A 24113-nucleotide genomic window follows, 5' to 3' on the forward strand; every position below is an offset into this window, starting at 1 on the left:
CAAAACGATATATTTGATGATGTGTTTCTTATATGGATGAAACTACTTAACCTGCTGTAGTTATAAAGCCTTTGTAATTTCACAGTATCACTGAGAAATCTGTGTAAAGTCTAATTTTTATGGATACAAACTTTTGGTACGGGAATAGAATCATAGAATCATTTTGGTTGGAAAAGGCCTTTAAGATCATCGAGTCCAACCACAAACCTAAAACTGGCAAGTCCACCACTAAACCATAGTTACAATGTGAATGACATGCTTCCTAACTTTAACTAAAAAGCACCAGTAAAGGCCGTGAGACAAAATTGCTGCTCCCTAAATCTATTTTCTTACTTGAATAAGGAATCAAAGTTCACTCATTCCTTTTTTAAGATCTAGAAAAATCAAATTAACAAAAATTTCAGAATAGAAATTCTGTTTCTGTACATCTCTAAGGAAGATGTTATAACACGCTTGTACTCACTTCCAGGTTTATTATCAAGATAGTATCTTTTTCTTCCTTTCTCTATAGATTAAGCAACTGTTTGAAAGACTACCAAACTACATATGCTGTGATCTGTCTTGGTATGCGATTGTATGACAAAGATTTCAAAGTGATTGAAGTATTGGGTGTATTAACTGGGGGGAAAATAAACTGTAAATTTGTGGAAGTAATGAAGTACTTACTTGATTCCCAAGAAAGGGAACTGCAAATACCAGAGTTTTTAAACTTGCAGCATCATAAGGTTCTGTTTCTTCATGATTCAGGGAAAAATATTACCAACTATTTTTCATCTATAGTTAGGAACAGCTTTTTTTTAAAAAAAGATCGCTGTATATATCAGACCTCTTTGTTTCTAGTGTCTGCTGTGTTTTAATGGGTTACCACTACTTACATGTAAATCCTTTGGATGAGAAGCTGTTACTAAGATCACTTCTTAGTAACACATATTTTATATGGTATATGAATCACATATATTACATTTTTTAATGAAAGCAAAATTTCAGTTACAGTTTTGGCAACTGAAGTATTAAACGCTTTTTTCTTTTGCTAAGAAAAATAATATAAAATATTCAATACAGGCAGATAAAAAGATTGTTTATACTGTATTTTATTTTTCCCAGAAATATTTGGATCATTTTATTTGTTCCAACTATTTACTATTTACTGGAATGTAGATATACTGGATCTGGCTATTAACTTTCCTCATAGCAGCCCATGCAGTGCTGTGCTTTGCACTTGTGGCTAGAACAGGGTTGATAACGCACCAATGTTTTGGCTGTTGCTGATCAGTGCTTGCTTAGGATCAAGGCTGTCCCGCACAAAGGCTGGGTCTGGGCGAGAGGTTTGAATAGGACACAACCAGGACAACTGACACAAACTAATCAAAGGGATATTCCATACCGTATGATGTTGTGCTCAGCAATAAAAGCTAAGAGAAGTGTGTGTGTGTGGGGGGGGCATTTGTTGTTAAGGTGTTTGTCTTCTGAAGCAGCTTCTATGTGTACTGAGGCCCTGCTTTTTAGGAAGTGGCTGGACATCGCCTGCTGGTGGGAAGTAGAAAATGCATCTCCATTTATGGGTTGGGGTTTTTTTTTGGTTTTGAGGTTTTTTTGCTTTGCTTCCACATGCAGCCTTTGTTTTTTCATTAAACTTTCTTTATCTTGACCCATAAGGTTTCTCATCTTGTTTTCTCCCCCTGTCCTGCTGAGGTGGGGGAGTGAGAGAGCGGCTTGGTGGGCACCTGGCAGCCAGCCAAGGTTATCCCACCACAGTAGAACACTTTTAACAAGAGACAGCCTTATTCTCTAAGCTCCATACAAACTTACCACAAATTGTTAACTAGAACAGTATCTACAAGTACAGTTGTGAAATAAAATTTAAGAAGTGGTTGAGAAAAATAAATGGAATGAGATTAAGTGACAAATGCTGCAGTTGCATTAACATACTTTAATATTTTGGTTCAAAGAAGTAATATGGTTTTAAGGCAGATTGCCTCATCATTCCCCCTTGAATTGGTATTGCTTTAGTTCAGAGTGATTTTGTGCACGCTTAATTCCTTCTGAAGGAAACTATGTGGGAGGCTCTGCTTCAGATATTCACGATCCTTGCTCCAAGCCCTGAGGGAGTGGGCAGGGCTGGACCAATTCCAGTTTTTGGCATGGCCTCATACCGCTTGTGGATTAAGGGCCATAGGAGCAGGCAGAATCTAGGCTCTTGTGTTTGTGCATGGGCCTCAGCACCTGCTGCTGTAGTCTACTTACTGACTTCTGTTGTGCCGACTTACTGGTGCGAATATGGCCAAATATAAAAAGAGATGCAAATTGCTTCCGTGTCAACAGTGATCACAGTAGATAGTGATCTGTCTACCAACTATGTAAATGCATGCGATCTGCCAGAGGTGTTTCGAGGAGGCACCACAGTACACAGGAGGAATTTTATTAATTTGCCCAGATGACGTGGGAGAAGTTTGAATAGTAAAGGCTTATACTAATTGCCATGTGTTTCATTCCTGGTTTTGTGTCACAGATCTCTTGGATTGAATTTTTATTATATTTTTTACTCTTCATCAGAACAAAACTCAAGAGAAGACACAATTGTGGTATTATTGCTAAACACTTTGATACTTCACTCAGCGCTGTTCATCCAATGGAGAATTATCTTTGTTTCAATGCAAACCTCTGGGGCTGGTTACTGTGATGGTAAAGCAGTACTGGCTGCACAATATTCTCTTTTAACAGCTTTTTAAAACGCAGTATGTTTTGTCAGAATTACCACTTGGGATACAGTTGGTTTTATACTATTTTTTTTCCTAATTACTTTTCTGGTGAAATGCTCATTTCAATTCCTTAGAAAACCCACTAAAGTGTAGGGCTAAAAACAAATAAAGAGGGAGTTTTATAGATGTGTTCATTTCCTCTAGCAAATTCTGCTGATGTTTAATAATAGCAAAGAAAAAAAGTACTAGATTACAAACTAGCATGGATCAACACTCAGCACTCTGTACTTTCCTCACCAAATTGTTTCCAATTTCAAAAATATTTAATTCAGAATTCCTGACAAGAAGCAGCTGAAGGTCAAAGACCAGATTTAAAAATGAGTCTGTCATTTGCATGTGACTGGTGGCATAACTTTAACAGTACTAGTATGCTTCAAATTTTTCAGTTAAGTTTACTATTTTATCTCCTATTTTCTAACTTCTTGAATGGGACTGTAAATTGTAGTGATAAAATTTTCAAAGACTGTATAAAAATTTTGAATTACATATTTTATAGCAATGATAAAACCAGAAAAACTATAGGTTTTGCTGATGTGTGTGTATAATCAGCTATTCTATATTGTATTTTTTTTTAATTAGGATAAGATTTTGATTTCACTTCGGGGTATATATTTAGTATTGACCTGTAGCTTTCACAAAAAAGGTTTAACAGCATGAATATCTTAATGTGATAGTATATTAAAGGATATATTCTAATAATAAAATAATAGAAGGTCTAGTTGGAGGAGATCTCTTCAGTCGTTCAACCTTAGTGATGAGACCAAAGCGATGAAACCTGCAGTTTTTCATGGAAATGTAAATGTAAAAAGTATTACCTATACCGGTTAGAATATTTTCTTCTTTTTATACTGAATTTCTCACTGTTGCCTTTTATTTAAAAGTCACTGGAGGCTATTCATGGCAGACTGAATATCTTGAAATGCATATGGGAGATAAACACCTTTTTGACTATCATCCTTGCAACTATAGATGTTTACAAAATGCAATGTTTCCACTCAAGCTTTTCATTAAGCAGTAAATTATGTACTTATAACGAGAGAGTTTTTGCAGTTCAGAAAAAAAAAATTCATCTTTTCTTTCTTATGAAATTTATGAAGTCAGTATTGGGTTTTTTTTCCCCCTTCTTCATTTTTCTATACATAGCTTTTCAAAGTTTAGAATGCACAAATGAAAAATTAAGGGAAAAAAGAAAATTTTAACTTCTCGACTTTATTGCACCACCTCTCTCCCTTTTTTCCCAGCCAGTTGGGGAAGCTTGCTTTTAAATGCCAGTTACGTTTTTATTTTGGCAGAGTAGCATAGAGTACTTGCATGCTATCAGAACAAAAGTTCATCTAGCCCCGTATCCCATTTCTGACATTGATTAAAAAATGGATATGTATAGAAGACTTACTAAGAGCAGAGCAAAAATAGTTTCCCAAAGCACTATCATGGCTTCTTAGCAATTTATGGCTTAGAAAGTTCCAGAATGAGAGTGGTGTTTTTCAACTCTAATACTTTTCACTGAATATTTCTTAAGTGAATTTTTTCATTTTTTGAACACGTGTAAACATTTAACATTGACTATGGCCTGCCATGAAAAATTACAAATTTAGCTGTACATTGGGTGAAGTATTTGTGTTATTTGCTCTAAATCTACATCTGAAATTTCATGATATTGGAATAGAAAATGAATTCAGTTCCCTCTTCCTTCACTCCATCCATATGTCAATTCACTTTGTTTTTTTCCGCTCTGACTGAAGTCCAGCAATTCCTTACCATCAATTGCTTATTATTATTTCTCTGACTTTCCAGTTGCAAACTTATATAATTGGAGTGTGGGGAGGGGTGGGCACAATAGTAAACAGAAATACACTATTGAACATGTTAATGTATGACTGGAATAATTATATTTTCTGTTTTGCTTAATATTATTTTCCTAATAACTCTTAATCTTCTGTTTACTTTTTTACTGTTATTGCACAATATTTTTTTTTAAATAAAAAGCTGGTATTTTTAAATAAGGGTACCTTTTATAATTGTAAGATCTCATTTTTAGTGATAATAGTAAATTCAGAGCTGCACCTCTATCAGTAGAATCAGAACTATTTTGATTTTCATTACTTTATATTTTTTCTCTTTTCATCACTAATTATTGAAAGCCTTCACTAGTTTTAGTCCCCTAGTATCTTTGTTTCTGTTTGTATTTACCTAGCTTCCTAAATGATTTTGTTGGTTTTTTTTTTCTGTGGCAAAAGCCAAGCATGGTTCCCTTTGTGTGTCTACTGATATGATCTTCCTACAGCATGGAAACTGTTCATGTATTCTTCTCTTCTTGTCCCTTCTCCTAATTCTCCTTTTTTTCTAATGTAATAACTAGATATTCCAGCATGTGAGGGACTTTTCTATTTCAAAGGCAGCTAAGTTTCTGTAAGAATCATTGTGGAAGGCCTTTGCTAAATGCCTTTTGAAGGCCTGCCTAGACCTCTGACCCAGCAGTCAGTTTATTGACTCATTGAGAAAACTGAAATAGATTTGAAAGACCTAAGTTTTCTTTCACAAAAATTGTTTTGATTCTTCTTCAGTATATCATATTTGTCCATGTGTCATCTTATTTGTAATTAAGAATGTCAGTTTTTCTGATACAGGTATTAGGTCTTTTGGCTTTTTTGATCCCCTCTTGAAGCATTTTAAAAATTGTTATTGTGCTAGCTGTTTTCTAGGCCTTCTGAATTCTTTAATGATTGGTATCTGTTCCCAGGGGTTTTTAACTACCCATCTTGTCTGTTTGTTTCATGACAATGTTCAATGTGAGACAGATCTTATGATGTAGTCCATATATAAAATATGGGCGCAGGATTATTTCCCTGCTTCTCCTATGTGAATATAGAGGAAATTCAAGTAGCTCTCTCGTTTCCTTCATTTTTCCTATTGATTGTGTAATGGTCAACAGACCATCAGGTTTCTTGCTGTTGATAGGGTGACCCGCCTAGTGGATGAGGATGTGGTCTACCTGGACTTTAATAAAGCCTTTGACACTGTCTCCTACAGCGTTCTCCTAGAGAAGCTGGCGGCTCACGGCTTAGACAGGTACACTCTTCGCTGGGTAAAAAACTGGCTGGACGGCCGAGCCCAGAGAGTTGTGGTGAATGGAGTTAAATCCAGTTGGTGGCCATGTTCCCCAGGGAACGGTTTTGAGGCCAGTCCTGTTCAATATCTTTATCAATGATCTGGATGAGGGGATTGAGTGCTCCCTCAGTAAGTTTGCAGACAACACCAAATTGGGCAGGAGTGTTGATCTGCTTGAGGCTAGGAAGGCTCTACAGAGGGATCTGGACAGGCCGGATAAATGGGCCGAGGTCAATTGTATGAGATTCAACAAGGCCAAGTGCCGGATCCTGCACTTTGGCCACAACAACCCCATGCAACGCTACAGGCTTGGGGAAGAGTGGCTGGAAAGCTGCCCAGAGGAAAAGGACACCTGGAGGTGTTGGCTGACAGCCAGCTGAACATGAGCCGGCAGTGTGCCCAAGTAGCCAAGAAGGCCAACAGCATCCTGGCTTTTATCAGAAATAGTGTGGCCAGCAGGACTAGGGACATGATCGTGCCCCTGTACTCGGCACTGGTGAGGCCGCACCTCGAATAATGTGTTCAGTTTTGGGCCCTTCACTACATGAAGGACATTGAGGTCCTGGAGCATGTCCAGGGAAGGGCAACGAAGCTGGTGAAGGGTCTGGAGCACAAGCCTTATGAGGAGCGACTCATAACTGGGAACTGGGACTGTTTAGTCTGAAGAAGAGGAGGCTGAGGGGAGACCTTATAGCTCTCTACAACTACCTGGAAGGAGGTTGTAGTGAGGTGGGTGTTGGACTCTGCTCCCAAGTAGCAAGCAATAGGACAAGAGGAAACGGCCTCAAGTTGCGCCAGGGAAGGTTTACATTGGTTATTAGGAAAAATTTCCTCACTGAAAGGGTTGTCAGGCATTGGAACCGGCTGCCCAGGGAAGTGGTGGAGTCACCATCCCTGGAAGTATTTAAAAGACGTGTAGATGTGGTGCTTAGGGACGTGGTTTAGTGGTGGACTTGTGGTGTTGGGTTGACGGTTGGACTCGATGATCTTAGAGATCTTTTCCAACCTTAATGATTCTATGACCCTGTGATTCTGTTTTTTTCCCCCACTATTTTATTCATTCCTAAAATATGTTCTTTACATTATTGCTGTTGATAGAAGGTCAGGAATTTTCCCTTTTTTTTTTGTCTTGTTATTAAGTTGTCAGCTGGTAAAGGGGGACATATGCATCGAAGTGTCTTGACGCTCAGTTCAAGTTTCATTCCTTTAAATTCAGCCTGTCAAATCTAACAGTTTCAGTGATTAATCTTTTCAGTTAGATAGAAACTTTGGCCCTATGTGGAATATATGTAAGCTTTTCTCAGTTGGCAAGGTACTTCTTACAGTTACTGAATAACTTCTGACTTGTGACTTCTTTGAAGTAGCAGACTTTCAAATTCATTTGTTGACAAATTCCTTTTTAAGAAAAAAAAATAAATAAAAAAAGCCAAGAGAGGCTAATTCAGGAATTCAGCCTTCATTTTTGGGCATCTTTTAACAGTCTTGGAAAAAGAGAGGAAGGGATGGTTCTTCAGCAGTGTTCCTCTTAAAAATGCATACTCATGGGCTTGAACTGTATTTTGTGATATATCTTACCAATTTTGGAAATTTCAGGTCTTTAAACAGCCAGCAGTAGATGCTTGGAATATCCTGCTGTGTTTTGTCTTGCTGTGCTATGCATACCTCATTGCTTTCAGGACAGCTATCTTGGGTTATTACATTCACTGAGGAGACCATGGGCTCAGTTATCCCTGAACTGCCCTCTCACTTTCTAACCCTTTTAGCCAAGTTTGTGTAGAAGACAAGTCTCTGTGTAAAGCCTCATAACGTCTCTTATTCCTTTTTTTAAATTTATTTATTTTTGGTTTATTTATCCCAGTATATGGAAAAAGTAATCTAATTTGAAGTAGTCTGATTTTTATTCAACACTTGCCTTTTGTGCTCATTTGAGTTCCTGTTAGAGTCACTGAGCCCATGAAATTCTAGTTATACTGTTGGTTACACAGGATTGTCTTTTCATTACACTACCATTTTTATTTCCATGCTTTTCAGAGGATATATTTCTTCACTGAGTCCTTATTTAAAAACAAACAAACAAACAAACAAAAAACAACAAAAAACACCCCAAGACTTAAGAATTGCATAAAAAAATTAAGTCTTGTGCCAAAGGAGATAACAGAAATAACAGCTTTTATTTTGTTATTAGATAAAGTCATTTTGTCAAGAGATTGCTTAAAAACAACCCTTGTCGCTTGTGTACATTGGAGCCAGATAGTCCCCAAATGGCATAAATATTGATTTATAGAGCTGAACACCTCTTGTCTGACCCCGTCACTTCCTGTATGCTTTGTTTTTCTCAATTTAGGGATATTGACCTCCCTGTCTTTCTCTGTTTCAGAAAATTTGTGAGGAAGAAAAATAATAGTTGATATAAGATAACCAAAGTTATTTTTCTATTTGAAGTTAAAATTATTTTTTTGTTTTTTGTTTTTTTTTTTTTTTAAAGATGCTTTGACCAGAATTTTATTTAATACTTGACGACGATAAAGGTGGTTCCTTAAAAGACAATGCTGTAACCTAATCTGCCCTTCTTAATGCAGAAACATTGTGGAAGAAAATACTCTAAATTTTTTTTGTAAGTAAGTGAAACATATTTAATATCTCTAGTCTCTTTGTTTAATTATAGTTTAAAAGTGGATATTTAAAAAAACTATTTCAAGACATTCTTAATCTGTGTTGTCATATAACATAATTGCAAAGGAAAATAAATAATCTTCATCGTTATTTTTCCTTTTGTCTACAGTCAGAAATATCAATCAAGAAGTCATTTAGCAGGAACCCTTAGATACCAAATAAGTACTGATTTATCCAGTTTGTAATTGGGATATTTGGGATGATTGCTTTATTATATAGCTCTCAGCTTGTGTTACACACATTTTCTCACTCACTGATTCATTCCATTTTGCTTTCACTTTCCTTTCTGTGTTTCTTTCAGATAGTTGACATTGTTTGGTTACTTACTTCAAGCCATGCATTTTACCAAGGAGATTTATTTTCATATTACCAAATGTGTAATACAGATGAGTAGCAACCATGTTGGAAGATTTCATTTCTTGAGTACCTAATAGTGTATTGTATTTAATACGCTATTGTATACCCTGTCTGAGCAAGGTTGTAGAAACCTTTCCGAAAGCTGCCTAGAAAATATTTTTCTGTCATTGTAGTGTTTGCAAGAGGTCTTTGTAACTCAGCCGGCGATTAGTCCATGGAGACTGCTTTTTTTGCCAATGTTGTATAGATATGTTTTGGCTGTAAGTATTTGGAATCCAGAATTCCTCTTACTTTGTACTACTATAATTTTAGTATCAATGTCAAAATGAGTTATGGTGACCTCTACCCCAATATGTGGGAGGGGCGCCCGCTCCCTAAGGGAAGGAGAGCCAGGAGCTGAGCACGGGACCAAGGCCAGGAAAGGCAGAGATCTTACCCAGTCCCACAGCACCCGAGGAAGCAAAGCAGAGTAGGTCTGATAGTGGCATCCAGGGTCAGCTGAAAATCCGCATCATCAAGCAAGTCCATAGTGACTCTGATGCAGCTGAGGCTGGAGCTGAGGCAAGGCTCATGGGAGAATCTCAGCATAAAAGCTCTCAAGGCAAGGAGGAGCAGCCCTTGCTTTTGGTTTCCAGCAGAGTTTTCTGGAAGAGCTTTATTTAAGGTCCTTTCTAAGAGGGGAGTAGGGGCAGGCCCTCAGCTACACTATCTCTAAATTGGCCCTGAGCCCAGGCAGCCAAATCTCAGGAAGAGGAGGATGCCCTTAGAGCCCTGATGTTCCCCACTTCTTATTATCAAATGACTGTATCAGCATTAGAGCATGGCTAAGAGACTATTCTACAAAGCAGTAGAACAGGGAGAAGTTCAACCCAGTCTAATTCACCAAAATATTAAGTGCCTTTGTCTTCAGATTGATTAAATATGATCTGGTTTTTAGCATTATTTTGTGATTGTTGGTTGTTCTGATAAATTCATGAATTAACAACTTTTATGTCCCGTTGAACGCCAACACTGGTGATTGTTGACCTTCAAATGGAAACGACTGTAACGGACTCCTGTATAGTTGAGTGGAAATACCTTTTACCAAGTCTAATGGCCTAGAACTGATGAAGTTTAAATCGGTTACTCTACATTCACACTCTTGTGGTTTTATGATTACTAGGTGTAAAGGTATCTGCAGTTCTGAATTGTCTCAGACATTTACATCTCATCACATGACATACAGAAGCCATATACCATGATTGAAGAAGCTGCTTTTTCATGAGAAGTTATATTTACGGCTAACTAAGTGGAAATGAATGCTTTTGGCAGTTCTGCATCCCTGGCTCCAGTGGTATAAGATGCATCAATTTACATGAAGAATATTGTTGATGAAATCTGAAAGGTCATGGTACTCACACATACATAATAGGCTGCCTCCTGAAAAATCAATCTGGCTGCAGTGATTAGGTGAAGAAAGTTATTGATGCTTCCGTTTGTTTCAGAAACTGATGGTTGTGTTGAGACTAAACTTTTTTTCCATTGGCCTTATTGGGACTTCTTAAATCTAATAAAGTTGTCTTGTTTTTACATACAAGAATAATCTTTATGATTTAGAAAATATCAACTCCATAAATCCTAAGTTTTGAGGAAAATATGCTATGAAGAGAAAGAGAAAGAACATAAGGTCCTACAATTAAATAACTTGAGAAATAGGAAACCTAAGCTATTATCTAGTCTGGGGTAGATCCTCCTAAGACTGTTTCAGTGCTGCTCTTCCAAACGTAGTAAATCACTGCAGATATGATTGAGGTGTTCAGTTCCTATCCAGCCTGAACAGTCTAACAGTTAAGTCACTATGAAGACTGTGTGTATCTTATTTTTGTTCGTCTTTCATTGTATAGCTTTTCACACTGAAAGACATATAAGCAACATCCCACTCATGCCCTTGGGTTTATTCCAACATAAGCTGGCAATTTTTTGTCTTTCAGTTTCATGGGTAGGAAGGCTGTTGAGCTTAATTCCAACACTGACAAGCCCCTCAAAGAAACAGTTTAATCCTACAGATTTGAAAACAACATTAACCTGAAACGTAATAAATAATTTGTAAAAAGGAGCAGTCAGTGTTTGGAATCGAGTTTTATTTCCATTCTCTATGCTTACTTAATTCAACTGGACTCTCTTTTTTCCTATTTTGAACTCTTCAGAAAGTAAGAGTTTAGATTCTTGATGGACATTGCATTCCAACTTGAAGATTAGTTTTTTGCCTTTAAAGATGTACTTTAAAGTTTTGGCAGTAAAGGATTGAGACTGGATTGAGGTATAAATTAATTTGTAGTGGTGATGATGGACTTTGGACTTCCACTTTCAGATTTTTTTTAATTAAAGAAGATACGGTGATTGTTAAGTCCAAAAGCTGGACTGTTAAGATCAACAGCTGGACTGTCGTCACCAGTAGACCAGAGGCATTTGTATAATTTTTTTAGCAATACTTGGAACATAAACTGAGTGTTACAGTTCAATTCATGTAGGCCTTTTTGTTATTTTATACTGCATGAAGACACTTTCAGTGTTTTATTTCAGTTCTGCTCTGATATTGGTGTATATAACAGTGGAATGCTTTTAGATTTGTTTGTCACAGCAAGATTTAGTTAGTGGATTATTTTTCATCTCACTGAGATTTTGTAAGTTTGCATAGCTGTCCTGTCTTAGTTGTACTAGTTACTAGTTATCCTGGTGTGTAATAGAACTGTCGTGGTTTAACCCCAGCCAGCAAAAATAAACGCCACGCAGCCGCTCGATCACCCCCCCCCCGGTGGGATGGGGGAGAGAATTGGGAGGGCACAAGTAGGAAAGCTCCCGGGTTGAGATAAAAACAGTTTAATAATTGAAATAAAACTAAGTAGAACAGTAATAATAACAGTGAGAACAACAACAATAACAGAATACACAAAGCAGGCAATGCACAACAGAACCGCTCACCGACCGCCGACCGCGTGTCACGAACGGGGGGCGAGCCCCCCCACACACCTGGTTTTTATACTGAGCATGATGTCACATGGTATAGAATACCCCATTGGCCAGCTGGGTCCACCACCCCGGCTGTGCTCCCCCCTCCCGGTGCAAGCATCACCCAGCAACAGCCAAAGCATCAATGGGCCATCAACGCTCCTTTCACACCGAACCCAAAACACAGCACACCCCCCAGGCTACTGGGAAGAAAGTTAACCCTGTCCCAGCTGGAACCAGGACAATATCCACCCCTTATTCTATACCATCTACATCATGCCCAGGTCTCACATTTTCCCATACATTCCAATTAGTCACCGCTCCTTTTCCCTGCCTTTTGATATATACGCACACAGAGATATCATTCCCTTAGTCCATGGGCCATCCCTCTAAAACGTCCGTTGAGTTCATTTAGTCCATGACTTCGGGTTCCATCTGTCGTAACAGTCTTGCAGGGCAGGAGAGATGGTGTGTGGTGTCGGGTTCTTGCATGCGGAGGCCAGTTCTGGGCGCTCGTCTGGTTCTATCATTGTTGCACCTTGCTCAGTTTCATCGGCGTTCATCCTAAATTAATCTGGGTGATTCTTACTGTAATACTGTTAATATGGCATATGGTAACCATAAAAGTGATGACATACAGTACTATGTAATAACTAACATCGTACAATTCAGTTCATTGGCTATTTTCACCCAAAATTAAATCCCCCTGAGGTACACACCGGACTTCCCCATCCTTTCTCATCACCCACCAAGTGCACCCAGGTCCCTGAGCAAAAGCAATCCCACGGATGGGTTTTCCCTTGCCAGAGGCAGGAGCAACCCAGACTGTCTTCCCCAGCATATTTCTCATATGCACGACAGGGACTTTATCCCCCTCTACAGCACGTAAGGGTTTGGATTGGGCAGGGCCAGCTCGAGTGACAGATCCCCTAGTGTTCACTAACCAGGTGGCCTTTGCTAAATGTGTATCCCAATGCTTGAATGTCCCACCACCCATTGCCCTCAGTGTTGTCTTTAGCAGCCCGTTGTATCGTTCGATTTTCCCGGAGGCTGGTGCATGGTAGGGGATGTGATATACCCACTCAATGCCGTGCTCTTTGGCCCAGGTGTCTATGAGGGCGTTTCGGAAGTGAGTCCCGTTGTCTGACTCAATTCTTTCTGGGGTGCCATGTCGCCACAGGACTTGCTTTTCAAGGCCCAGGATGGTGTTCCGGGCGGTGGCATGGGGCACAGGATATGTTTCCAGCCATCCTGTGGTTACTTCCACCATGGTGAGCACATAGCGCTTGCCCTGTCGGGTTTGTGGGAGCGTGATATAATCAATCTGCCAAGCCTCCCCATATTTATACTTCAACCATCGTCCTCCATACCAAAGAGGCTTTACTCGTTTGGCTTGCTTGATTGCAGCGCATGTTTCACATTCGTGGATAACCTGTGCAATAGTGTCCATGGTTAAGTCCACCCCTCGATCACGAGCCCATCTATATGTTGCATCTCTCCCTTGGTGGCCTGAAGTGTCATGGGCCCACCGAGCTATAAATAATTCACCTTTATGTTGCCAGTCCAGATCTACCTGAGCTACTTCGATCTTGGCAGCCTGATCCACCTGCTGGTTGTTTTGGTGCTCTTCACTGGCCCGACTCTTGGGTACGTGAGCATCTACGTGTCGTACTTTTACAGTCAGGTTCTCTACCTGGGCAGCAATATCTTGCCACAATGCGGCAGCCCAGATGGGTTTACCTCTGCGCTGCCAGTTGTTCTGCTTCCACTGCTGCAACCACCCCCACAGGGCATTTGCCACCATCCATGAGTCAGTATAGAGATAAAGTACTGGCCATTTTTCTCGTTCGGCAATGCCCAAGGCCAGCTGGATGGCTTTCACCTCTGCAAACTGGCTCGGTTCACCTTCTCCTTCAGCAGTTTCTGCAACTTGGCGTATAGGACTCCATACAGCAGCCTTCCATCTCCGATGTTTTCCCACAAGGCGACAGGACCCATCCGTGAACAGGGCATATTGCTTCTTGTTTTCTGGTAGTTTGTTATATGGTGGGGCCTCTTCAGCACGCATCACCTCCTCCTCTGGGGATATTCCAAAATCTTTGCCTTCTGGCCAGTTCGTGATCACCTCCAAGATTCCTGGGCGACTGGGGTTTCCTATTCGGGCCCGTTGTGTGATCAGCGCGACCCACTTACTCCACGTAGCATCAGTTGCATGATGTGTAGAGGGGACGCTCCCTTTGAACATCCAGCCCAGCACCGGCAGTCGGGGTGCCAGGAGGAGCTGTGCTTCAGTGCCAACCACTTCCGAAGCAGCTTGAACCCCTTCATATGCTGCCAATATCTCCTTCTCAGTTGGAGTGTAGCGGGCCTCGGATCCTCTGTATCCCCGACTCCAGAACCCTAAGGGTCGACCTCGAGTCTCCCCTGGTGCTTTCTGCCAGAGGCTCCAGGTAGGGCCATTCTCCCCGGCTGCGGTGTAGAGCACATTCTTCACATCTTGTCCTGCCCGGACTGGCCCAAGGGCTACTGCCTGAACTATCTCCTGTTTAATTTGCTCAAATGCTTGTCGTTGCTCAGGGCCCCATCTGAAGTCGTTCTTCTTCCTGGTCACGTGATAGAGAGGGCTTACGATCTGACTGTAATTTGGAATATGCATTCTCCAAAAGCCTACAACGCCTAAGAAAGCTTGCGTTTCCTTTTTGTTAGTTGGTGGAGACATGGCTGTTATTTTATTGATCACATCTGTTGGGATCTGACGACGTCCATCTTGCCATTTTATTCCTAAAAACTGGATCTCCTGTGCAGGTCCCTTGACCTTACTTCGTTTTATTGCAAAGCCGGCCTTCAGAAGGATTTGGACTATTCTCTCCCCTTTCTTGAAAACTTCCTCTGCTGTGTTGCCCCACACGATGATGTCATCAATGTATTGCAGGTGTTCTGGAGCCTCACCCTGTTCCAGTGCAGTGTGGATCAGTCCATGGCAAATGGTAGGGCTGTGTTTCCACCCCTGGGGCAGTCGGTTCCAGGTGTACTGGACACCCCTCCAAGTGAAAGCAAACTGTGGCCTGCACTCTGCCGCCAAAGGGATGGAGAAGAATGCATTAGCGATATCAATGGTGGCGTACCACTTGGCTGCCTTTGACTCCAGTTCGTATTGAAGTTCCAGCATGTCCGGCACGGCAGCACTCAGTGGTGGCGTCACTTCGTTCAGGCCACGATAGTCTACTGTTAGCCTCCACTCTCCATTGGACTTTCGCACTGGCCATATGGGACTGTTAAAGGGTGAGCGAGTCTTGCTGATCACTCCTTGGCTCTCCAGTCGACGAATCAGCTCATGGATGGGGATCAAGGAGTCTCGGTTGGTGCGGTATTGCCGCCGGTGCACTGTTGTGGTAGCGATCGGCACCTGTTGTTCTTGGACCTTTAACAACCCCACAACAGAAGGATCCTCTGAAAGACCGGGCAAGGTGGACAGCTGTTTAATTTCCTCCGTCTCCAGGGCAGCTATACCAAAAGCCCACCGGTACCCTTTTGGGTCCTTGAAATACCCTCTCCTGAGGTAGTCTATGCCAAGGATGCACGGAGCTTCTGGGCCAGTCACGATGGGGTGCTTCTGCCACTCCTTCCCGGTTAGGCTCACTTCCGCCTCCAACACAGTTAACTCTTGGGATCCCCCTGTCACTCCAGAAATACAAATGGGTTCTGCCCCTTTATAGCCTGATGGCATCAGGGTACACTGCGCACCGGTGTCTACGAGAGCCTTATATTCTTGTGGATCTGATGTGCCAGGCCATCGAATCCACACAGTCCAGTAAACCCGGTTGTCCCTTTCCTCCACCTGGCTGGAGGCAGGGCCCCTCTAGTCCTGGTCATCATATTCGCTATCTACTTCTTGTAAGTATGAGTCAGAAGTCCCTTTGTTAAGGTCGGAAGTGGAATCAGCCCTTCTACTCTGTCTGGGGAACTCGCTGGAGACCGGAGCAGCGGTTTTCCTGGAAGAACCCGCTTTTGTGGTTGTTTTCCCTTGCAACTCATGTACCCGTGCCTGTAGGACTGAGGTAGGTTTTCCATCCCACTTCCTCATGTCCTCTCCGTGGTCACGCAGGTAAAACCACAGGGTGCCCCGGGGTGTGTACCCACGATGTCTCCTCTCTTGAGCAGAGGGACGTTTGCTCCTAATGGCTGAGACACTGGCCCGTGCAGGGGGGAAGCAGGACATATCCTCTTTGATTTGCTGGACCTCCTGAGACAGTTTCTCCACAGCAGAGACACAGGCCCGTAGGGAGGAAGAGAGACTTTCTTCATATTGCCGGAGTTGGCCAGCCAGTTCATCCACTGTTTGTTCCTCTCCATCTCTCCAGGTCATTACTGCCAATGAGTTTGCATGTGACGCTGGTGCGCTCCGTACAAACTTCCGCCACATGGGTCGGGTGCATTTGACTTCATCTGGGTCTTTGGATAACTGCTCGTTGTTCAGGTCATCATAAATCACTTCCAGCACGGCTAATTCTCTCAGGTACTGGATACCTCTCTCCATGGTGGTCCACTTGCCTGGGTGGCATATAACATCTTCCTTGAAGGGATACCTTTCCTTCACACCTGACAGGAGTCGCCTCCAGAGGCTGAGGACTTGTGCCCCTTGTCCAATTGCTTTGTCAATGCCCCCTTCCCTAGAAAGGGATCCCAGCTGCTTGGCTTCCCTACCCTCTAATTCCAGGCTACTGGCCCCGTTATCCCAGCATCGGAGCAGCCAGGTGACAATGTGCTCCCCTGGACGACGGCTGAAGTCTTTTCGCATATCTCGCAGCTCACCCAGGGATAGGGATCGGGTGGTCACCATCTCATTTACGGGTTCTGCCTCCTCCTCCTCCTGTTCTCGTGATGGCCCTGGTTCATCTTCATCCCTTACTAGACGAGCTGATTTTCTTGTGCATTTTCTTTTTTGTATAGGGGCGACTGATACCGGTGTGGGTTGGTTCTCTGTCGCAGGGGGCGGAGTAGCTGCTGTGCTTGCCCTGGGGGGTGGGGTAGCCGCAGGGCCTGTTGCTTTGTCATCAGCTGCAGAGACGTTTCCTTCCCCTTGGGGGTTCTGAGTGGTGTTAAACAGGGCTCGGTAGGCGTGGGCCAGGCCCCAGCACATTGTGGTGATTTGCGTCTCCCTGGAATGGCCAGGGTGACAGCATACTTCTTCCAAATATTCTACTAATTTTTCAGGGTTCTTCACTTGTTCAGGGGTAAAGTTCCAGAACACTGGGGGTGCCCATCGCCCTAGGCATTTGCCCATGCTATCCCACTCGCCCTGCCACTCATAGCTATCCAACCTTGGGGCAGATCTCTGGATGACATTCTTAAATTGCTTACTAACCTTGGATAAAACCGCAACAATATTCCCAAGGAGTACCAAGAGATATATCTTAACTACCCAGGGATGTTCAAGGTACTGGCAAGTTATTTTAACAAAGGAGATGAAGGTAGTGAGGGTGCCATTCTCTATTTCCTCCATAAAAAATCTCTCGGAGGAAAAGGTATAATTGCTAATGGTCTCCATGAGGTGGTACCCGAAATGCAGAAATGGCTTCATTACGAATCCCAAATACCAAATAACCCCCAATGCCAGCGTTTTAGTAACAAATCTCCCAGGCAAAACATCATTAATCACGGCAGAGCACAACAGACTACAAAACCCAACTCCAATTTTTAACAGGTACAGTAAAAACAAGAGCATGGTGCAGAACAAACGAATATGTCACCAGATATAAATTCCTTAATATGTTCTAAATAATCTGTTGTTATCTCAACCCTTCGAGCCCCACGTTGGGCGCCAAAAAGGACTGTCGTGGTTTAACCCCAGCCAGCAAAAATAAACGCCACGCAGCCGCTCGATCACCCCCTCCCCTGGTGGGATGGGGGAGAGAATTGGGAGGGCACAAGTAGGAAAGCTCCCGGGTTGAGATAAAAACAGTTTAATAATTGAAATAAAACTAAGTAGAACAGTAATAATAACAGTGAGAACAACAACAATAACAGAATACACAAAGCAGGCAATGCACAACAGAACCGCTCACCGACCGCCGACCGCGTGTCACGAACGGGGGGCGAGCCCCCCCACACACCTGGTTTTTATACTGAGCATGATGTCACATGGTATAGAATACCCCATTGGCCAGCTGGGTCCACCACCCCGGCTGTGCTCCCCCCTCCCGGTGCAAGCATCACCCAGCAACAGCCAAAGCATCAATGGGCCATCAACGCTCCTTTCACACCGAACCCAAAACACAGCACACCCCCCAGGCTACTGGGAAGAAAGTTAACCCTGTCCCAGCTGGAACCAGGACAAGAACATATGGCTAAGGTACCCCAACTTTCATACTTTGTCTTAAAAGAAATGGCTTCAAAACTTGTATCATATTAACATACCTAAATCCACCAGTATGGCTTCTGACTGCAGTTACTAAAAAAACCAGAAATTATTTGGTTGTCCTATCAGCTTCTTCAAGAAAATAGGAAGGTCTTTGCTAACTATGAACCTTTGTATGAAAGGGACTGTACCTTCTCTTCTTATTTGGAAGATTTATGTATTTGAAAAATTGGTGTGGATTCATATGGATACAAATAATTACAACAAAACTATTACAGTCAGCTCTGCTAGATGAAGACTTGATCATATCAGGTCTTTGAATAAGATCTAATGCACTAGATTTCTATCATAGCCGCTGCCTCTGTGCATCACTAGAGTTTGAGTGCTAAACCGTATACAAAAAAGTCTGTACAAACAGATTTATTGTTCCCATAGCACGCTATTAAAAAAACCACAGTGTTCTGTAGCAAAGGACACAAGAATAAACATATTCTTTAGCACTGAGCACAGAGCATAAAAACAACCTGAACACTTTGGTTTTGATGGTGAGATCATCAACAGTTCCATGATTCCCTTTATTTGAAATAAGGTATTGATTATTTGACAAGTTCTGTGGATACTCTGAAACTCTGCTGGAATTCTCAGTATTCCTCTTTTTGTTGATACAAGCTGTAAGAATAGGCTGTAAGAAGACTGTATTTTCTTATATATTTTTCATATGTCTCAACATCTATGCTGTCTCTGTTTCTTCAAGTTTGTGTGTTAGTAATAATCCCACTGCATGCTTTAAATGGCAAGATGTAGATATGTATAATTCTCCAGACATACTGTGTGTTTCTCTTTATCTGTATATTTATATAAAACTGTGGGCCATATATTATCACTTTCCTTTAAACCATAATTCGTAAGTATCTCTCTTTTTCCTGGAAGGGAGGAAGTACAGTTTAGCATTTTACACATTGTTCGTATGGAAAAAAAATTCTCATTTCATTACCACAACTGCAGATCTCAAAAAAAAAAAACAACCAGAGGAAGCACTCAGATATTCTATTTGAAAGTTTATAGGGTTATAACACACCTTAATCTAATCTTGGATTGTGGACAGTCTTTTTTTCTTCATTTTCAGCTATGAAGGAGATAGCAAGGCGTTAGATTCTTTGAATTATGTATTTTTTCAGAAGCAACACCATGAAAATTACACTTCAGTCTTACCGTACTACAGTGATATGACTGAAGTAACATGGCTGAGATGCTGTGCTGTGGAATAAAGTATTTAAAATAATCTTTATCAGAAATAGTTCATCGTATGTGAGCAAAATCCAGTGGTTTTGTTGGTGTAAGAAAAAATTGTACTGAAGGTATAATTATAAATATGCATGCTTTTTAAAGAAAAAGAAGTATTTACATTTGAAATTGAAAATTGAGCTCTTGCTGTTTAATAAAACAAAAGGAATCATATTGTCAAAAATAAGTGTTCTGTCACCACAGAAATTTCGATTGGAATGAAAAACAGATTTTCTTTCGTTGTTTCATACAGCTGCAACTTTTAAACTCACCTTAGCATCTTTTTCCTCATCCTTTATTCAATATTATATTCTGAGGTAACTCAGCTGAATGGTTTATTTAGATGGTTTGGTTATATCATTAATTTCCTATTCATTAATAAATTTAATTCAGAAGTAAATCCTTAATGAGTTTGTATGTGGCAAAAGTTGTGATAGCTGGCTTCATTCTAGTGTTTCACTGTTTATCTGAAACATTAATAAAATGATAAGGTAAAAATTATTTAGGTAAAAAAGTAACTAGGATAACTTTTAAAAAGTAGAAATAAATCAGATATTTTGGCACGTTTGCACGTGTTGGTCCGATACTCTTAAAAAAAAAAAAAAAAAGCAGACTGAGGTTAAAAAAATAAAAAATGGGTACTCTTAAAGAGTACTCTGACAAAAGACATGGTGTAAATTACTATATTGAAAAATATTCCAGTGGTGTTACCTCTATGGAGACGCATATACTGTAGTATAGAACATTTCTCAAATTTTGCCATAGGAAGGACCAAAGGATGGCAGCGAGTTAACACTCTTTGAGATGCATGTTCCATTTTATTAAACTTTTAAACTTCATCTTAATGTCTTTTTTCACGCCTGGGTAATAAGGTTTAATTTAGGAAGAACTCCAGGTAATATAAATATTTTTGTGTATTTTTCTGAAGTGTTAAAGATCTATAAAGAATTAATGTAAAAGAGGTCTAATTTGCCACATCTATAATATGATTCTGGACAAATACAGTAGCTGTAACAGTTACGAATTGGTTTCTACTTCTTATGTGTTTTATTCAATAAAAATAAAGTGTGCTATTTTGATACAATGAAGAGAAAACCACACAATAAAATGTGAGTAGCTAATATAGAGTGTCTGTGATGTAACTCTCTTACAGATATTCAAAGCTGTTTATAATACTGCCGTTGGTTCCTAGTAGGTAATGGATGGTAACTGATTTTTTATAATGTGGTTTACTATAACCTGAAGGTATTTGTCATAATGTTGTGGAAACTCTTGTAGAAAAATGAGGAGAAAGCAATTTGTCCATGTTTATCTATGAGGAAATACCAGAGTTATGGGCTTATGTAGCAGTGTCTCTTTGTTATTTTTACATTTGTGACTGCATGTGGCTGCTTTGTTGTCCTAAAACAATAAAACCCAGTGTTTCTGCACTGCTTTCTTCCTAGTTAAGACAAATGTATTTTTAGCCCTACGTGTATATGAAATCACTTTCATCATGTATATTCATAAGTACTTAGAGAAAAAAAAATATTTTTGGCAATATTTTGCATCAGAATTTATTCAAATTCAATTGAAGTGACGGTGGTGATATTCAAGGAACTGATATATCACTATGTTCTCACTCCAATGGAGACACCTCAAAATCACTAGACTACAACAGAACTCAAGATATTGATCTAAAGAGGGGAGGTATGTGTTTTGGGAGGTTTCTTTATTTGTTTGTTTAAACAAATAAATTGTAAAGAAATTGTAAATCCCAAAATAATCTAGTGCCACTCATACTTTTTATAAAAATGAGAAAGTATGAGACATCAAACTCATAAATCAAATCTGCCAGATGCAAATCCAATGGATGTTAGATTCAATGCTCTTCCAATTACTGTTAATTAATGAAATATATTTTAATATTTTTCAATACCAAGAAGTTTGCTTTACTAGGCTTTCTGTAACTATGTTATCCTCAGTTACTTTATAGCAGTGCATAACACTTTCATGTGGCCTTCAATTGCTTAAGAAAGAAGACATTCTAAAGAATGAGGATTTATTGTTATTATAATGAAGGAATAAATGAGTATGGTTCAGATGTAAGGCAAACAACATTAACTAGTCTGTGGTACTAGAAATAATTTAGCAATGGAACTATAATTTTCTAAGGACCTTTGTGAATCTGTTACTATTTTGCAGGAGAATGGTGAAAATCTGAACTGATGACCATAGTGCTTTGGAAACAATTGTTTTTGGAACAGGAGACTTTAATTTGGAAAAAAAGCGAGTTAAAGAAAACATGCTACATTTTTTAAATGTGGAAAAAATCCCACAAGTCTCAGCAAAGCTTAATTTGACTCTATCTGTCTCTTCTGTCTTCAAAACATTCCACAAAAACTTGCACCTTATAAACTCTTAAGTTTTCCATCAAGAAATAATGAATGCTTCAATAATGTTGAAAAATTGTGTTGTTAACACTAAGAGATGAAGTATATTGAAGATAATTAAAAGCCCTGAATGCTTACAGATTTTTTGATGAATTTATGCATTCTCTGAAAATAGGAAGAAATATGTTAATGAAGTGATATGCCCTAACATTATTGTGACTACAATTTACTAATTTGTTACTAATTGATTAGGTAACAAAGGATTAGAAATCACTTTTTTTTTTAATTTCCAGGCCCATTTTTCACTATACTAGTTATTTCTTCTCCAAGATCAATTTATTTTTATTTTTTTCCCAAGTGCTTATTTTTCTGAAATGTTATAGGTCATGAAACTCAGCTTATAATTTTTTTATAAGGAATTTATTACTAGTGACCCAGATAGATTCACAAGAGGTTTTCAAGGAGACCTTTCAGTGTGTGGTGCTTACTAGCTTCTAAATGCAGACAGGTTAATTTCATTGAATGGTGGACACAAGCCACACAGAAATGTCAAATGAAATGCTCCAGAATATTCCTGTATTAAATTTCATACAAACAAATCAGGCTCCTGTGTGTGAAGCAGAAGTTTTGCACTCTGGAATGCTGAAGGTCATATGCCAATCAAACACAAGTTGTGAAAACTGGAGTTTATGAGGAACAATGACTAGAAATGTTTCAAATCCCACTTATTCCTCCTGCGGAGAAAAAGGTTGTTTTTTTTCTTAATGAAAACAAGATTTGTCTCTGAACCTTGGATATGATTCCCTAACTTGCATATAGTACTGTGGAATATTAAAATATGTTCTGTATCATCTTCTATAATTTTCTGAATAGGACTATTCATCCCATGCATTTGTGTTTTGTCCGTTATAAAGATATATTCACATACCGAAGTAATAAAATCAGTTGATGAAAAAAACCAACACATCTATAATCAAAAAAATGCCGTAGTGAAGTTTTTGAAAAGGAGTTTTAAAAATATTGGTGTTCAGTAGCGTAAGCTAAGACTTTCTTTATGTTCTCTAAATCGTTAAATGTTTAAATACAGTACATTAATGGGTTTTCTTTATCCTGAAAAGGATATAAAAAAATAAAGAAATGATGTTAGGATCACTTGTAATTACAAAACTTCTATAAATGGTTATACAAAGCTAGACACAGTAAAAATTAAGTTTGACTTATCTGGGGCTCCTTGCTTTGAAGAATAGGAAAAAATTGAATTATGCTTTAAAATTACAAGGCCTAAAAAAAGACTGTAAACCTGTTTGGCTTGAAGGCATATCCCAAACCACAACTGGGCTGTTTTATGAAAATGAAAGAGTTCTTAGCTGGTGTGTTGGAAATGTACATTGTATTTCAAATATACTTTTTTTGTTAGGATTATTCCTAAACAGAAGGTAAAAAATAACTAAATAGCTTTTCTGATCATGGGTAAGACATGGGAAGTACAAAACTTTGGGATTTTTTTTAAACCTAAAGCACTTGATATGAATGACAGAGAAACCAATCAATAAAATATAGCCCTGTTACATATTCCTAAGCAGTATATATAGTTTGTTTTTCTATAAATACATATTAAATATAAATATAAACAAGTATGTTTCATAGTCACAGTGAATCACAGGAAAAGCGTGAATCATCCAGTTCATGGCATGTTCCAGAACTCAGGTATATTGATGTGAATTCACTTTCTTACAGCTCCAAGCAGTAAATCAGCATAATAGTAGAACCATTCATCAAAAATGCTTGACAGATACTATTTAGGAACTCTGAAATACTGTGCAATCTCTTATTCTACGTGGTGTATCTTTATCTTAACACAAGAATTACTATAAATTTTGATATTCAGTATCTGAAATAAAAAGGGTGCTCTACGTCTAGACTAGTAAACTGTGGTTTTGGAGGGGTGAGGGTAGGCTGATAAAGTCCAGCTTGGATGTGTACGTAGGTTGGAGTACTTCATATCCATCTTTAACTGTGGACAAAATTATAATGCTCCGTATTTTTCTTACCCAGTGCTGCCCGGATAAGGAATTTCTCTTGCACTATAGTGTTTGTGTCTCAGAGACTCACAAAATCAAATTAGGCAGGTGATAGGAAAAATAAACTTTATTTAAACCAAAATCGTTTAGCAGAAAACTAACTACAAATGAGGCTTATCAATTACCAAATTAA

At 39.6% G+C, this 24113-nt stretch overlaps 1 protein-coding gene across 1 annotated transcript in view; it reads left to right on the plus strand.

Annotated features, from left to right (window-relative positions):
• Nucleotides 1-23470, plus strand: part of CCDC102B (coiled-coil domain containing 102B) — an 87339-nt gene extending 63869 nt beyond the window's left edge. Inside the window, exon 6 of the mRNA XM_075142168.1 lies at nt 21712-23470. Within this exon, the coding sequence (XP_074998269.1) occupies nt 21712-21735 (24 nt within the window). The 3' untranslated portion in view covers nt 21736-23470. The remainder of the gene's footprint in view (nt 1-21711) is intronic.
• The last annotated feature ends 643 nt before the right edge of the window (nt 23471-24113 follow it).

The sequence above is a fragment of the Calonectris borealis genome, chromosome 2 (assembly GCF_964195595.1).
Source record: "Calonectris borealis chromosome 2, bCalBor7.hap1.2, whole genome shotgun sequence".
Classification (NCBI taxonomy): Eukaryota; Metazoa; Chordata; class Aves; order Procellariiformes; family Procellariidae; genus Calonectris; species Calonectris borealis.